Source organism: Pogona vitticeps, chromosome 14, assembly GCF_051106095.1.
Source record: "Pogona vitticeps strain Pit_001003342236 chromosome 14, PviZW2.1, whole genome shotgun sequence".
Taxonomy (NCBI): domain Eukaryota; kingdom Metazoa; phylum Chordata; class Lepidosauria; order Squamata; family Agamidae; genus Pogona; species Pogona vitticeps.
The window spans coordinates 16,096,141-16,113,533 of NC_135796.1; the positions used below are offsets into that span (position 1 = coordinate 16,096,141).

General features: G+C 45.9%; 1 protein-coding gene across 1 annotated transcript in view; it reads right to left on the bottom strand.

Moving 5' to 3' along the window:
* Positions 1–13,593, bottom strand: part of TMEM132C (transmembrane protein 132C) — a 137,323-nt gene extending 123,730 nt beyond the window's left edge. Inside the window, exon 1 of the mRNA XM_072983077.2 lies at positions 12,739–13,593. Coding sequence (XP_072839178.2) covers positions 12,739–12,814 — 76 coding nt within the window. The 5' untranslated portion in view covers positions 12,815–13,593. The remainder of the gene's footprint in view (positions 1–12,738) is intronic.
* Between the last annotated feature and the right edge of the window lie 3,800 nt (positions 13,594–17,393).

A 17,393-nucleotide genomic window follows, 5' to 3' on the forward strand; every position in this document is an offset into this window, starting at 1 on the left:
TTATGTCGCAAATCGCCAACCTTGTAAAGAGGCAAAACAACCTCCCCATCTACCTGTAAACATCACAGGAACACCAGTCGCAAAGCCTCCCTTGACTGTTAACAGCACCAATTTTCGTGGCCAACGAACAGAGGTTGATTACCGGCATGCGAGGCTGTGCGTTTGATCCACAACAAGCAGGCGTTCCTCGGGGACAGGGGGTATTTTTGAGCTCACAAAAAGAGAGAGAGAAGCTCTTAGCTTTGCACAGTGCCGTTAACGAAGAAGAAAAGAATCCTTTCAGAACCCAAACAAGCCTTCTGCAGCCGGTCAGGTGGAAGAAAAGGTCAAACGCTGTCTCTGGAAATGCGGAGGAGAGGATGTAAAATGGGTTGAAGGCTTAGGAGCCGTCATCCTGCAGGCATTCAGCACTAGGAAAAACAGCAATGAGCACCTTCCCCATGACAAAATAAGAGGGAGGGAAAATCCCACTAAGATACAGCAAGAAAATTATTGGTGGTTGAATCAAAGGTCTTTGTTCTAGCTTCTCGTGGTTCTTTCTCTGGGGTCAGATGGCCCGTCAACAAATAGAGAACTTCCCCCCCTACAAAGGAAGACCCATGGCCACCCTGGCAAGGCCAACCAGATGTGAATGTGAAGGAATGTTCTACTTCTGCAGGAAAAACATCTGGGATAAATCACACTGGCAAGCTGGTGCTCTGGACGTCGTTTGCTCCGAAATGAATCCAAGGGAACTCCGATGGGTTGGTTTGTTGTTTTAAGCCGTGGAAAATGGATTTGTTAATGGTTTTCATCCTGAATTGCTCAAGGAGCTTCCACGTCAAGAGGCAACACTTCTCCAAAAGGGTGGGGAGGAAATGAACCAACAAGGGAAGGCCACCACATCTAGGCTTGGTGGAGGGCTTCTAAACCAGGCTGCGGCAGGACATAGAAGGGTAGATGCCACTGGACTTGGTCTGATGCAACAAGACCTTCCATGGTCCTGTTAAATTTCACACTCGTGAGAAATAGCAGGCTAGTTTGCATATGGAGATGATGGACAGGAAAGGATTAAGCACCGTGTGCAATAGCAAGCAGATGGGCAGGGGTCCTGGACGGGTGTGGTGTTTAGTGAAATAGTAACGTACAGAATTATAGAATTGGAAGGGGCCTCTAAGGGCATCTAGCCCAACCCTCTGCTCAGTGCAGGAGTGCAAATAAAATTAGATCTGAGAGGTCCAATGGTCTCTTCAATGCCTCCAGTGTTGGACATAAGTTCCGTTGTCAGACTGCTCTAACAGTTAGGAAGTTTTTCATGATATTCAGCCTGAATTTGGCTTCCTGTAGCTTAAGCCCATTCTTACATGTCCCGCACTCTGGGATAATCAGGAACAGATCCTGCCCCTCTGTATGACCACCTTTCAAATATTTCAGAACTGCGCTCTCTCTCTCTCCCCTCACTCTTCTTTTCTCAAGGCTTAACATGTCCAGTTCTTTCGGTCTTTCCTCATAGAGCTTGGTCTCCAGCCCTCTGATCATCCTTGTTGCACTCTTCTGAACTTCTCCAGTCTACTTGGCATTCTTCTTAAAGTGTTAAATAAGTAGTCAGGGATCCTGGATGGGTGACACCGTGCTGCTATGTGCAATAGCGGTCCTGTAAGCATCTGGGTGGAAATCACGGTCAGCCTTAACTATGTGAAACAACAACCGACTCCACATACAAGCAAAACAGATACACTTGCAACAGCCCAGGCCTATATACGATGCTAGTCAGTGTGTGGGTGGAAATGAAAGTTCCTTTCCATCCAAAAGCACATGGGGGAGGATCATACCCAAACAACCATCTGGCCCCATGTGTCAGTCACCAACAGTTTTGGAATGATAGATGAGCACTTGCTCAGCCTTATGTGCGGTGGTCATTTAGCCAGCGTGTCGGTGGAGATGACAACCCACCTCTGTGTGCAATAGTGAGGCAAGTAAGTGGAGATCAGAGCTAAGCACCAGCCTGGCATCTGTGTGTATGCAAGACCCTCAGCACATTAGGAAGGAAGAGCCCCATGCTAGGATAAGGGCTCACGTAAGAAATCTGGTGGCACCATGTGCCCAACCTCAACCAAACACTAGAGTCAACACAGCTGGTGACCCTTGGAGGAAGAACCTCTACCTTAGAGTCTTCCTTGATTTCCAACATGTTTTGATCAACGTAATAGAAAATTATCCCCTGGCAAATATATATACGCACACCATGTGTGCTCTTGCAGAGAAGTGTCAGAAATAATGGCAGCCCACTTTTCAGCGAAGTGCAACGATATTTAGAAATCATGGAGCACGCCCTCTGATCCTGACCTGTTTTTCTATAAATAATCTCCAGGGATTGCAAGCAAATGATGTCTGTAAACACTGGTCTCCTGTCGGCAGGTGGCAAATGGCTCCCACCTCTCCGTTTGAAGCCCCGCTGGGATGGGTGAAAATTAGTGGCTGCGGAGACATCAATACCGTATTATCTTCTCCACGGTGTCGACTCATTGTCTGCTACTCTTTATTCCAGGCCAGTAGAGAGATAAGCCTTTTGTTTCCAGCAGACGCTAAAGGAAAACACTCTGATTATATGGAAGAGTGGAAATTGAAATTAAAGAAAAGAAAGAAAAGAAAGAAAGAAAAGAAAGCAAAGAAAAGAAAGAAAGAAATCAAGAAAGAAAGCAAGAAAGCGAGAAAGCAAGAAATCAAGAAAGAAATCAAGGAAGGAAGGAAGGAAGGAAGGAAGGAAGGAAGGAAGGAAGGAAGGAAGGAAGGAAGGAAGGAAGGAAGGAGCTGATGATGGATAAGAGGAAGGAAGGAAGGAAGGAAGGAAGGAAGGAAGGAAGGAAGGAAGGAAGGAAGGAAGGAAGGAAGGAAGGAAGGAACTCCTTCTAAACTAAAAGCACTGAACATTTTTAGCTGTAGTAAACACCCAATCCTGACTATGTTTACATGGAAATGAGCTCTGTTGAGCTCAATGGGAGCTACTCACAATCATGCTGTTCTTGTACTGTTTTCTATAGTCCTCACGACACTAAACAGATATTCGTGTACTAATCTCTACGAATCTCTGGTGAGTGCCTTAATAGAAACCAACACTGCCCCATTTCTAGTCCAGAGCTTTATGGCACAGTCAGTAACACGGATTTTGAGAAAACTTGATAGGCTTTGGATGGAAATTCTAGACAGCTTTGGTCTAACTTCCTGTCTTTTCAAGTTAAGGGTCTGGGGGAAATTAGAATGAGGTTTGTTCTTAGTGTTGGTCAAGTTTCTGCAAAACAACCAGGCAATTTTGATCCCTTCTGTAAGAAGAGAACAAACTCCGTATATTAAATCTCAACTTCCATTACACCCGGCCCAAGAGACTTTCACTACTTTCCATTTATTTTATGCTCATTTTTAGTGTGCTAAAAAATAGCCAGCTTTTTTGGGTGTGCTCGGGAGACCTCAACAGCCCCACGGATTCCAACCTGGCACTCAGTCCATTTGCAAAATCTTTTCATTCTTCACCCCGCTCTCTTTCTCTCCCTCTTTTAAAATTCTCTTCTGCATCAGTAAACTCGCATATCAGCGTTTTTTTTCCCCCAACCAATTTTTTTTTCTTACATGTGATTTGCTTTGTAGTTTTACAAAGCTGGTTTACATCAAGGCTCACAAATCAAGATATTTATCTATTGTGCTGCTCTCTGGCTCTTTCTTTGCAAATCTCAGAGTGGCTGATGTTAACATCCTGGCGAAACCCACCCACCCTGACCGACCCGCAATGGTTTGAGACATTCCCACTTAGCTCCGCTCGTTTCCTAGCCTTGGGTACTCATCCATTTATCTGGAAATCTAAATGTACCCTTGTAGCCATTCCTTTTGTTGAAATGAAATCTAGAAACATGTTGGCAATGTCATGCCCAGAGCCAAATCTAATGCACAGAGTTTGGAATTAAAACACACACACACACACAAACCAGCTTCTTGATTCATTCATTATTTTTGTAACCATCTGGTTGTTGTTATTGTTATCACTGCTCTTTATTAACTTTATTTATTAGCCAGCATTGTGTATTAGTAACATGCCAGAAAGGGGGGGGGAAGCCTCAGTGGTCCCCCCTAGTGGTCAGTTCTGATATTGCTCCCTCAGACAACTTAAAGAGGAAACAGTGGCACTTCCTTGTTTAATTTGTGAGATTTCACTCCATGCTTTGTTACTAAATGGCTTCTCTCCTTTTCTGGCCCCATTAGGAAAGGCCAAAGACTTCTTAAGGAAACAGAGAGCGTACTTTATATGCAAAAATTCCCAAACAGATCCTGGGGAGGGGGAGAGAAATGTAATGGGGCCCGTGTATTTATAGAGGTTCATCTAACTAACAACTCCTAGAAACAATTACAGACCAGGAAGCAATTGGTGATTTGAAATCCACAGAAGATGAATACCAACCATGTGTTGGATCATTATTTCCCAACCTTGGTCCCCCAGATGTTATTGGACTACAGCTCCCAGGAACCTTGGCCAACACAGCTAGGGTTGAAGGCTTCTGGGAATTTTAGTCCAAGGACATCTGGGGCCCAAGATTATGAACCATGGTGTGAGATAAAGGTGTACATTTTTCACGTAGACCTCAAAAATTAAATATTGATTTTTTAAAAAAAAAATTGCATGCATTCCTCGAGCAATAATAACAATCGTCACCATCATCTTAAAACTGCAGAGCTAGAAGGGACCCTATGGATCATCAACCTGCCAAGGAGGAACAGTAAGGAATTCAACTCCCATCTTCTTGCTCTGTAGCCAGAAATCTAATCCATTGAGTTACCCAGCATACCTCTTCTTAGAGGGATGAGCCCAGAAGCAACGGACTGTTCCCCAATACAATCTGAAATTCCGTATCTCTTGAGACAGAAAGCAGCTGATGGTTTTGTTGACCATCTCTTTCAGCTATCCAAGACGCTGCTGCAACAGCCTGGATAGACAGATGGTAGGGGAGGCAATGGCCAATCCCCCGAACTAGTGACCCAAAACGACGAAGGGGTGCCAGGCAACCTCACTGTGCACGTCTTAAGTGACTTTGTCGGCGTCACATTGAGCCCAGCGCCTGCTCGGAGAGCCGTGTTCCTCGAACTGACTGATAGGGCAAGCCTAGCAAGGGGAATGGAACGGCATTGGGCCAGGCGTGGGCTCAAGGAAATTAGTATCCTTCGCTAGAGAGAGAAAAGAGGGAATGAAAGAGAGGCAATAAATAGGGGGAAAGAAAGAAGTTGACATCCCTAGGTTAATTCACTCGCTAGGGTTGAAAAAGACAGGCGCTGGGAAACCCGAGGCAGTGAATTGACCCAAAATAGAATGAGCGCACATACAGAGAGAGAAAGAGCTTTTCCAGTTACTAACTCAACCAGACACTGGAAGCGTAAGAGCAAAATTATCTAAAGCCAAACACTTCCTCCGCGGGCTTTTAGCGCCGTTTTACCACTCGAGAACAGATTCCGGGGAATTAACAGCCGTGAACTTTTAAGTGTGGAACACAAATCTCTCTCTCTTTCAAGGAAGCCGTTATCTAGATACAAAGGAAGGGGGGTTTCTGACCCAACATGTGGGTGTTTTCAAAATGTCTAAGGAGTTTGGAGATGTTGATCCTCTCCTTGTGACCCCGTGTTGCTCTGTAAGATATGACAGCTCTTTTCAAAGACTTGAAAGGCACCCATACAAAGGAGGGGCTGGATCTGCTCTCCATCACCCCAAAGGGCAGGACACGTAATAATGGGCTCAAGCAACAGGAAGCCAGATTTCAGCTGAATATCAGGAAAAAAAACTTCTTAACTGTTAGAGCAGTACAATAATGGAACCCATAAACTTGGAAGGTGGTGAACACTCCAGCACTGGAGGCATTGAAGAGAAATCTGGACAATCACCTATCAGATCTGCTTTGATTTGGATGCCTGCCTTGAGCAGGGGGTTTGACTTGATGGTCTTAGAGATCCCTTCCAAGTCAATAATTCTATGATTCTAAAATCCCTGCCAGAGCAAGCCAATGGCCCGTCTCGGAGATGGGAAATGTATGGCCCTCCAGAAGATGGTGGAGTTCAAATCCCATCCTCGTCCTTCGTTGGCTATGCTGGGTAAGACTGATGGAAGTTGTAGTCTAACATCTGGAGGGACAGATGTTTGTCAACACCGAACCATCCAGTTGAGCATCTAGGTTCCCCACAACCAGATGTTTTTGTTGGGGAAGCCAAAATTGGGCATGCACCCCCTGTTCCTGCAGGGTTGGGCAACATGGGGACTGTACTTTCTCTTCATCATCCTCTCCCATTTCAGCCCATGCTACCAAGAACAGGTTTTGGCTTAACTCTTTCATCACCACTGCTCAAAGAGACCAGGTTTGGAGGACGTCCTATCCACCAGGTGGCTAAAGCACGCAGGCTACGACTTCGCCTTGACCTCAACCTCGGCTGATTGTGGAAGCTAAGCAGGGTCGAGGCAGGTGGATGTTTGGATGGGAGACGACAATGAAATTCTAGGAATCTCCTTAGAGGACTTGGAAAAATCCTAGAGAGGTGTAGCTAGATGGCCAATGGTTTGATGAAGTACAAACGTTCCCCATGTTTCTTAGTTGTCCACCATAGAACATCATAACTGTATTTGCCTGTATTGATTCCTTAGTATTCCTTAACTTATTAATTGATGAATTAAGGCATTTATTAGTTAAATGCATGCTGGCATGCCAATTCTGATTTATAGCAACTTATCCCTGGGTTTTCTAGGTATATCATACCCAGAAGTAATTTACCAGTGGTGCTTTGGGACCATACAGGCAAACCAAGTCTGCCTTCTAGGACTCACAGGGCAAATCTCTGGCTCCTTAGCTAGGTGCCCCTACCCACTGAACCATGCAGCCAGCTGGGGTCCCCTAGTTGCTGTCAAGAAGCTTCCAAGTTGTGACAGCTACATGAATGAAATGCTGGCTGGATAGCTTTTCAATGGTTGGGATCTCTGGCTATGGAGCCCGAGGTTAGGAGCTTGAGTCCCTGCTATGCCTCCTGGGAGAAAAAGCCAGCCTGGGGAGCCTTGGGCCAGCTGCACAGTCCCAGGGCTCCCCCTAGAGGAAAGGAATGGCATACCACTTCTCTACCTGGAAAAACCCTGAAAAGAGTCACCGTAAGTCAGAATTGACTTGACACACGTTATAATTATTATGAACGAAGGACCACCAAACTGGTTTGTCCATAGAAGCCCTGTTCAGATCTTGTCCCCCTGCCATTCACCCTCACTCCCCCAATCTGACCGTGAACTCATTGCCGAATAGATGTCCTGTGTCACCCAGGGAAGCTTTACATCCCCCCGTTGATGAAATGCAGTGAAATCTTCTCTGCCCAAAGACCGCTCGTGTTTCTCTTGCCTTGTGTGCGGCCCTTCATCTCATCTCTTCCTGCTATATTTAGAGCATATGTATAAATATATATTTGGCCAAGTCCTGAGAGATTACCTACTGCAATCTGTTGTCAAGCTTGGCTCCTGTACCTCGGAGCCATAAGTCAGCCCCGTGCTGCTGTCAGAACACAATACAACGCACATCATATAACTTGCTAGGCGACACATGGGATACTGCCAGATCCATGATCAATGGGACTGTCATCCTTAGCAGGTCCACAGTGCTAATGTGCTGAATCAAGATCATGACCCGGGCAGTATTCTGCTAAGACCTGGTAGGATGTTTTTGAGAACCACCAGTCTCCTTACAAGGACTCTTGAGTTCAAGAGTCCAAACTATCATTACCCCTGCTTGATTCTCCAAGATGGGGACCCCCATGCATAACTCTATCTGTACAAGTACTAATCCTTGCATGTTGGAAAACTAGCCTCTCAGGAATCTTCCAGGCAAACTTCTCCCTCTCTTTACCAGCCAGCTTTCTACCTGCGGAATGAGATGCAAACTCAGCAATGCTAAAGGATGATTTGGCAAGGTTTCAAACGGAGGACGGCACTCCATAAAACAAGCCACTTGGTCCCATTGCTATCTTTTTTCAGCCCTCCTCTGCTCTCTCCCTTGCATCCGTTTTTGAAAGTGTAAGGGATCTGGGGCCTCCCCCTACGTCGCACCATACCATCCACCACCATTGCTCTAGACCCATGGTTCTCAACCTTTTCTGGAGCCGCAACCCCCTTTTATAGTCGCCAAGTCACCTCTGCCACCCCCACATGTTTGCATAAAAATACATTTTTAATGGGGCAACGACATCCCTTCTCAGAAAACAGTGGCTTCTTTCTTCCCCCAAGGGGCCTGTTGCTCATACATACACATACACCCTAACTTTAAAATCCCGCTCCAAAAGGTCAAGGAAGACATGATTTAACAAGGGCTATAATGTAAGAGAACAAACCTATCCATTTTGAAGGAAATCAACTCCGAGTGCTCCCTGGAAGGACAGATTCTGAAGTTGAGGCTCCAAGACTTTGGCCATCTCATGAGAAGAGAAGACTCGCTGGAAAAGACCCTGATATTGGGAAAGGGTGAAGGCAAGAGGAGAAGGGGACGATGGAGGATGAGATGGATGGACAGGGTCATCAAAACGACCAACATGAATTTGACCCAACTCCGGGAGGCAGTGGAAGACAGGAGGGTCTGGCGTGCTCTGGTCCATGGGGTCACAAAGAGTTGGACATGACTTAAGGACCAAACAACAACAAATACTGTAATGCATATAAGGTGACCTGCCAGAAAGCAGTCTGCAACCCCCTTGGGGGTCATGATTCCCAGGTTGGGAAACAGTGCTCTATAGCCATATAACTGTTCTTATTTTCTCCTTCAATGCTCTCACACGACATTATTCCCTCTGCCGTTCCACCCAGATCTCTCTTATAAGCAAAGGCACAGAGATAAAACACTGATTAATTTCATGCAGGTTGTGTCTCTCTGATGAGATATACCCATGGACTTCTGGACTGTACTCTCAAAGCATAGAGGAGGAGAGGAAACCAAGGAATCTCCGAAGATGGCTTACAAAAGCTGTGTCTTTTCTTAGTAAGCTCCTTACGTCACCCCGAAGAGAACGGATGATACCCCCCAGATAAGACGAGAAATAAATTTGTTTACGGGTCAAGGGGAATCCAGCAGCGACGAACCAATAACCAAGGGGCTGATGGTCTACATCCCTCGCGCATCGTAGCATCTCATCGTCAGCCAGATGTGCCTCTCAGCACCGTGACCCTTCAGAAACCACAACCCCCCCCGTAGACCGGTTTAAAGACCACGGACAGCCCAAAATGAGAACTGAAGCATCAGCTTTTAAACCACAACGTCAACAATCTGATAGCATCTTGGGGGGGGGGCATTAGGAATTTAGATTAGGCCTTCAAAATGAGATGGGGAAATATTTTTAAAAGCAAAGCTTACTGTAGCAGCTACCAAAAATAATAATTTAAAAAAACCCTCTCCCAGATTCCTAATGTCAAAATATTTTTATTAATTTCCCCCAAAAGTCTCATCTGTTAGACACTTTTTAGTGGTTATAAAAGTGCGATCTCAGTATGGAGTTTTTATAAAGGCATCCAAAAAATTATTTTGCTGAGGAATTCTGTATTATTATAATAATGGAGAAGGCCCTTTATATGTTCTTTCCCTCCCATAGATCAAGAAACACAGATACATCTGAGAGGGACAGCACAATAAATTAAGTTCTAATAAACTTCCACCTCCTCTAGGAAGGTGAAACTTGGTACATTTATGTTTTTCGCCCTTAAAACAACGTTCACGTTAAATTTTGATTTTCTGTTCCAAAGACTGGCAAAATATTGCAAAACCACACACACACACACACACACACACACACACACATCAATCACAGTGACAGGTAATCTCTCCTCCTTATCACAACAATACACCCACAACAAGACACATTTATCACCCATCTCCTGAAAAGGACAAAAGCTGATCTCACAGCCATAAATACTCCACTCCCAAGCCAACTACACCAGAGCAGAGTGTGCTGTCCTCTGAAGATGCCCGCCACAGAGACTGGCGAAACGTTAGGAAGAACAACCTTCAGAACATGGCCAAAGAGCCCGAAAAACCCACAACAATCATTAGATCCCAGCCGGGAAAGCCTTCGCGAAAACCCTTCGAAACATGGCAGGCTTTTTCCTGGCAACTTGTCTCAGAACGGTCACCCTCAAGCTTGTTCCTTTCCGGAAAGATTATATCCTGCTTACAAAAGTTGTTCTCCGTGGCTCCATCCGGAACATACCCAGCCGTGGCATTCTGGGATTTGCTGGTATTTGCAACTAGCCTAGATGGTTCATGACTCGGGCAGCCGTTTTTCAAAACAATGGAGACAAGAGGCTCCTCCATTCCGGTCCAAGAACCATCCCTAAAAATATCTATATTTTTATCCCATATTTCCTGCATCACATTTCCCCACCTTCCTTCTTATTCTCACTACAATCATGCAAGATAAGTCAAGTTACAGAGATGTGATTGGCCTCAGTGGCTAATTGAACCCACACCTCTCAAGACACTAAGCACCTTGTTCTATCAATTATACACTTACTAATTCAGGGGCATCTAATACCACCAGTTACTAGTCCATAAGAGGACTACGGAAGTCTTCTGGATTCCTGGACATCAACGGACTACACCTCCCATTATCCCTCCCCTTTAGCCAGTACAGCTTATTGTTATGGTCCTTAGACCAATCACACACACAGAGAGAGAAAATAGACATTTACAGCTTCCAAAATTCCAAATACCTTTTAAAAACATTTGACATTAAAAGACCATTTAAAATCTAGTATCTAGCTACCGTAACATTTCAAAATTTCAAGTACTTTGTAAAAAAAAAAAAAAGATTGGCATTTAAAAGACAATTTAAAATTGAGGATCTAGTTACCATGGAATTTCCAAGGCCTGAAATATCGGCGTACAAAATCTGGCCTCCCCTTTAGCCAGGCGGGCTGGGGCGAAGGGGAATGGGAACCCATCAATACCTGAGGGGGGGGGGGTCACAGATTCTCCAGCCTAGCTATGTGCAGTTTCTCTTCCGTCTCACAACCAACCAACCACCGCTCCCCACAACACACAGAGTTCACAGCATATCACAACGGAGCAATGGGCGCAGATAAGGCTCACCGTTTCCTCGATCCGAGGACAGAGAGGGGAGAGAAGCATTCAAAGTTTCCGAGCATCCGCGCTCGGCTGATCGTTACCCTGCAAATACAGCCTCGGTGGAAGAAGCAAGAAGATTGAGGGACTTGCAGCCACTATCTGTGGGACCCCCTCCCTGTACCAGAAAAAAATGAACCCTGTTGCCCCCCCCCCCCCATGTGCTGGGGATGTGGAGGGGTGAGAGAAATAAAAGGAGATAGAAGTAGAAGCAAGGAGACCTTTCTGAAGTCAAAGAAGATGTCTTTCTTCCCTCTCTGGTGCATGACATGCCACAACAGGCTCGGAGGGATTATTGTATGGCGCGATGTACGATTCCCAGGAAAACGGCATTGAGGGATGTTGTGCTGGACGAGGTTCCCCCATGCTTAGGGTCACTTTGAGCAGGATACATACGTTTTTAGAATATTCATAGGAAGGGGAGAGAAGGAAATGTCCCTTGGAAAATGCACAATGCTGCTCTGCTCCACGCATGGGAGGATCTTGGCTCTTCTCGCTCCCGACGTAGCTTACGCAATCAAGTGGTCAACAAGTTTGCTAAAGTCCCTAGCCCATAACGACGACATCAGCAGCAACAAAGACGCAAGAGTAGCCATCTGGCTCTCTTGTTAGGCATTGCTAACAGACGGATGTACTGGAGGGGAGTGAGAAGCATCGATTCCTCTAACCAAGACTTGCCCAGATAGTCACCAACCAGTTGACGGCCACTCGCCATAGGCGAATATTGCTGGGGCCCCGAGGCCTGGATGGAGTGGCACAGATCGGGGCTCCCGATTTCACATCAGGAGTGGATTCACTCAGAGTTTCACTGTCTAACATGTGTGGCCCTAACATTCAAGCGGATTTGACATCTTGGACCAGTCCTATATAGTTCAGGGTCAAATCCAGAGCGGATTCACGTAAACACACACACAATCAGAGTCACCAGAATGGAGTAACAGATGGGGGATTGTGTGATCCCAGGCAGCCGGTCCTGTCTGTATGTGTATGTGTGTACATACATGCACATTTATTTGTTCTCTGAGATGGCTTCTCAAACCCACAGGGCACTCTCTACTTACAGAATAGCTTCCACATCTCACCCAATGTGCCCTTTCCAATGAAGTTGCCAGCTGGGGCTTTCCTTTTGAGAAGCCCTTTGCATCCCATAGGGAGCATCTCCATCCCACCAAAAGCCTCACACCTCACCCCATTTCCCCCATAAAGCGTCTGTTTAAAAAAAAATACAGGCGTCTATGGGATTTCTTTCGCTGTCGGTTCGGTCGACAAATGCATTAAACCTTGGTCAATAACAGGCAACCCTTGTCAATAACATCTGAAGCCTTTGTCAATAACCACTGGAGAGAAGGAGAACTTTGCAACTGACTCACCCTCTAGCAAAGCCCTTTGCACCCCATAGGGGGTATCTTCGTCCTACCAGAAGCCTCCCCCAATTCCCCCTATAAAGCTTATGTTTTAAAATACAGGGGGAGGGCATCATCCAGGTTCAGTTGACAAATGCATTAACCCTTGGTCAATAACCGCGACTCTTGTCAATAGCACCTGAAGCCTTTGTCAATAACCACCGGAGACAAGGAGAACTTTGCAACTTACTCACCCCTGCAGAGTAGAGCCCCGCACAGCAAGCTGAAGGCTAAGGGGGCGGTCGGTAGAGGACCCATCCTGAAGCCCATGCCAACAAGGGTAGCAGAACATATGGTGTGTGTGTGTGTGTGTGTGTGTCGGAATTCCTTCTACTTCTCCTTCCAAGACACCAGCCGCTGCGTTGAGATCCTTCTGCTTCCCTTCCCAGCCGGTCCCAGATTCTGCTCCATCATTCCCAGTTAAATCGGGGTGGCTTTTTTAAAATGTCCAGTTTCTTCCCAGGTGAGAGGAGAAGATACACACCGCAATCCTTTTAAAAAAAAACAACAACCCACAACCACTTTAATCAGGCAAAGATCCGCTGGCGAAGGTGTTCGGGTCGGTGGAAAAGCAGAACCATCCGTCGGGGCTTGCCTAGGGCGAGATCCACGCCACCCACCGTCTCGAATCCCTCGGCAAACTTTTTTTTTCCTCTCTTCCAGTCAGGTCGCCCTTTTACTCCCCGTCGATGCGTCCCAGGTTCGAGTCCCGGCGCCGCGTAAAAGTTGGGAACGGACGAGAAGCAAAAGAACAGGGTTTAAAAAAAAAAAAGGATCCTACTGTTGATCGCGGCGTCTCTCGCTTTGCCTGTCTGGAAGCAATTCCAGGAACATCCGAGGGGGCGAAAAAGAACAGAAAATAAGAGATAATATATATATATATTTTTATTTATTCAAGGGGTTGGCTCTTCTCATCGCGGATCTCGAAGGGGTTGCTTGGATGCTCTCCAAAAACTTCTAGTGATGGGCAATAGATATATATAGATATATATAATTTTAAAAACCCAGAAGGAAACATCCAGACTTTACAGGAGGAAAACCTCCATCGTACTGAGACCAAGTCGCACAGAGAGAAAGAGGGAGGGAGGGAAGGGGGCGGTAATCTTTGAGGTTTCCACCAATCGGAGGCAAGGATTTTCTTTCTCTCTCCCCCCCCCTCCTCCGAGCCTGGAGTGGAAACCTCCGAGGCTTCGAAGAGGCGGATGCTTCCCTTACTCAAGAGTAACCCCACCGAAAGGCTTCCCCTCTCCAGCAGGAGCCCGGCTTTCCTGCCTGGGGGGGGGAGAGAGGCTGCAAAACGCTCCCAATAAATTGAAAAGGCACCCCCCCTTTTTCAAGGGACTTACTCCCGAGTAAGCGCGAAGGGATCGCAGCCGCATCCTAGCCACGGTTGTTGACTCTGCGAGATCCCCGTTGGCTGAGCCGACTCCAGGCGTCAGAGCGAAGAGATGCGCGCTCTAGTGATCCGGACCAGTTTTGCTCCGGAGTAAATCTCAGTGAATCGATGGGTCTTCGGTCAGCGTGAAAAGATAAGACGGCCCAATCCTTCGGAGTCGTTTCCCCCCTGGTTTCGACGCTTAAAAACCTAAAGGGAGAAGACCAGCCGTGTTATTCCATTGCAGTAAAGCCAACCAAGAGTTTTGTGTTACCCTAAAGCTGCCTCTCTTTTTTGGCTCATCTTCTGCCTCTAGTCGGACGTCATTCCGGCTCTCTCTCGACTCTGATGCCGCAGCTTTTAAAACAATGCTGTGGAGTTGCATACAAACCAGTCTCCGAGGTTCTTTCTCCTGTTTCTTCCACCGGTTTTATCTAGAATGATCGGCTGTAACAATCTGCACTTTGAGTTTCTCCTTCCTTTTGCAGGCTTTATGATTTCCCAGGGTTTTTAACCTTCCCCTTGGTACTGCTTCACTTGGCATGCCTTAAGACTTACACTCTTAAAGATCAACAGCTTGTTGAGGGTCCCAGTCTAGAGAGACTTAACTGTACGTTGAATTTATTTATTTATTTATTTGATTTATACCCCGCTCATCTGGTCAAATCGACCACTAAGGTGCCCAAACGCTCTCTGTCAGCCGGATCCTTTCCCCAGGACTCACTTTCAAATTGGACGGAAGAAGGTGACAGCCTCATGATCCTCCTGGAGCTGCTTTCTTGGAAGTTATGCTCAGCAGAGTTTTTCTTTTCTTTTTTCCCTCTTTCTTTAAGCATACAGTTGCAGGGACAAATGTGCAGTTAGAAAAAAAAGATGCAGCTGGAAGTGAACAGATGTGCAGCTGGATATCTGCTAGGGTACCCATATCTGCTTATTTAAGAACTTAAACAGGGTTTATTAAAGAATTTAAACAGAGTTTATTTAAGAACTTAAAATAGGTTATGCATATCTGTTTATTTAAGAATTTACAGGGTTTATTTAAGAACTTAAACAGGGTTTATTTACGAACTTAAACAGGTTTATTTAAGAGCTTAAACAAGCACAACACAATCGCCAACTGCATGCTAAGACAGTGAAAATGGAGCAGGTGCTCAAGGGTGGCCCAAGGATTTTTGCCACCTGAGGTAAGAGCAAGAGGGGGCCATCATCTCCCAGATGGGAGCTGGAGGACGATCCCTTCAACTGCCCTGCAACACACCTGAAGCATAAAATAGATCCACATGCATGTTCTTTAACCAGCTTAGATCTACAGATATTGAGCCCGGCCAAGGAGACCAAGAAGCTGGTCCCACTGTTGGCCCCTTGAAGTGACTGCCAAGGGGTGTCAGATGGTAGGGTCGGCCTTGGTGGGACCAACCCCATTCCTGGATATTTTTGCAATGGGTTAAGGCAGTGGTCCCCAACCTTGGGCCTCCAGATGTTCATGGACTGCAACTCCCAGAAGCCTTCAACACCACCTCTGCTGGCCAGGATTTCTGGGAGTTGAAGTCCAAGAACATCTGGTGGCCCAAGGCTGGAGACCACTGGGTTAAGGTAATGTCCCAAGGGTTCACGGGAGAGACCGAGGGAGATGACAGAACACCCCTAATTGCATGATGGAGATACCGTAGATAAAGGGGGGGGTGGCTTTCTTTCCTTTTCTGTACACCCTGCATGTAGATTTCTTGAAGGCATCTGCCCAAGCATTCTGGATGGTCAGTCTCTTCCAGCAAGACTCTCCTGTTCTTACCGTAGGGACTTGGCTTTCTGTTTTGGCCATGATCATCCTCATACCCCAAAATGTAGCCGATGATGCTTCTCAGGTTTTTGCGAACCAAAGGACATACATGCGAGATTCCCAGGAATCTAGCTCGCCGATTCCTCTTGAGATTCTTTAGTTTAATAAGCAGCAAATGAAGAACAGACGTTGCACTTAAACTTCTTGTTTCTTTCAAAAGTTGGCTTCTTCCAGTTGAGATTGCATACAGTAAGCTTTTTTTTTGAGGAGTCCCGTTGGACTGAGAATTCAGCCCAGAAATGTGACAAGAAAGAATGAAACACAATTCACTCTTTCCAGAGATCTATTTGTCACTTCAGTGGCTACTGGTGATCCAATATGCGGTGTTTCTTGGGGGGCATCCTTATGAAATCATTTCACTGGGAGGAATTTCGAACCATAGCAAAGACCTCTCTGTTCTCCTTAGCAGAAAAAAAAATCTCAATCACAGCCTGTTTTATTCTACAAAGCCCCCTTGAGTATTAATGAGACAATAGCTAATATAGACCACATTGTCAAGGATATGACAGCATGTTGTAGTTTTAAAAACCATCAGCTTTTGATGAGGTGACAATTTAGGTATGATGCATTCTTTGAACGGTCCCGTTTTAAAAAATGTATTTGCTAAATCAGGAAATTTGCATATCCGTTCCTCTGCCGGGGAGATGGTGTTCGGAATGGCAGAGAATAATAAATAGGGCAAAACAAGCAACACAATAGAATTGTGAAGAAGAACATGGGGGGGGGAATGCAGTGGGGAAAAACACACAAAAACAAGGTATGTAGAGAGAGAGAGAACCTCAGGACCAGCTACTTATGTGATTCGTTGTGTTATTTATCAGGTTTTAAAGGCTTGCCTTACAGGAGGCTCTAAATCATCTTTTTAATGTGTGGCAAGGGAAAAGGTAAGACAGTTTTAAAAAGTTCATCATCATCTTAGAACTGGAAGGGACTTTGGATCAAACGTTCCAGGCCCTGTCAAGGAGCATAGCGGGGAATCGAACTCCCAACTTAGGCTCTGCATCCAGAGACCTAAGCCACAAAGTCCTCTAATTGAAGAAGCTACTTGGATGAGTAGCGAAATGTTTCAGCCTAATAAGAAACAAGTCCAGCGGCTATGACTCAACGTCCAGATAACGTAAGATGAAATGTAACTCTTTAAATAACATGCTTAGAAATTGATTCGACCGGATGCATGAAATTAAGAAGACCAGAAGTCGCTTGCTTTTTGGAGTTATATAGTTGGAAGAGATTTGGGTAAGTCACGTCCCCGTTGAGGTTCTCCATAAACGGAGGCCTCCTGTCCAAACAAAGCGACGACTCAGTTGGACGAATCAATTAAAGCCCGTTACAAGCCATCCATAATTAATTGGCCCACAAATTACTTTAAAAACATGCTAATGGCTTTGAGACAGAAGGGCCAGTGGGCGGAGACCATTTGAGAAAGAGGCCCTCCATCATTACACGGATAGAAAGAATCGTGCGCTCTAAGATGATGGCTATTCCAACTTAAGAACAACTGGAAGCAGAAAATTCCCATATGCCGAGTGAGACCATAGCTCTCTCTAGTTCAGTCTTGTCAATTTTGGCTGACAATGACCGTCCAGGGATTCTTCTCAACCCCTACCTGGAGATCGCAGGTATTTCCAGGTGGTCTC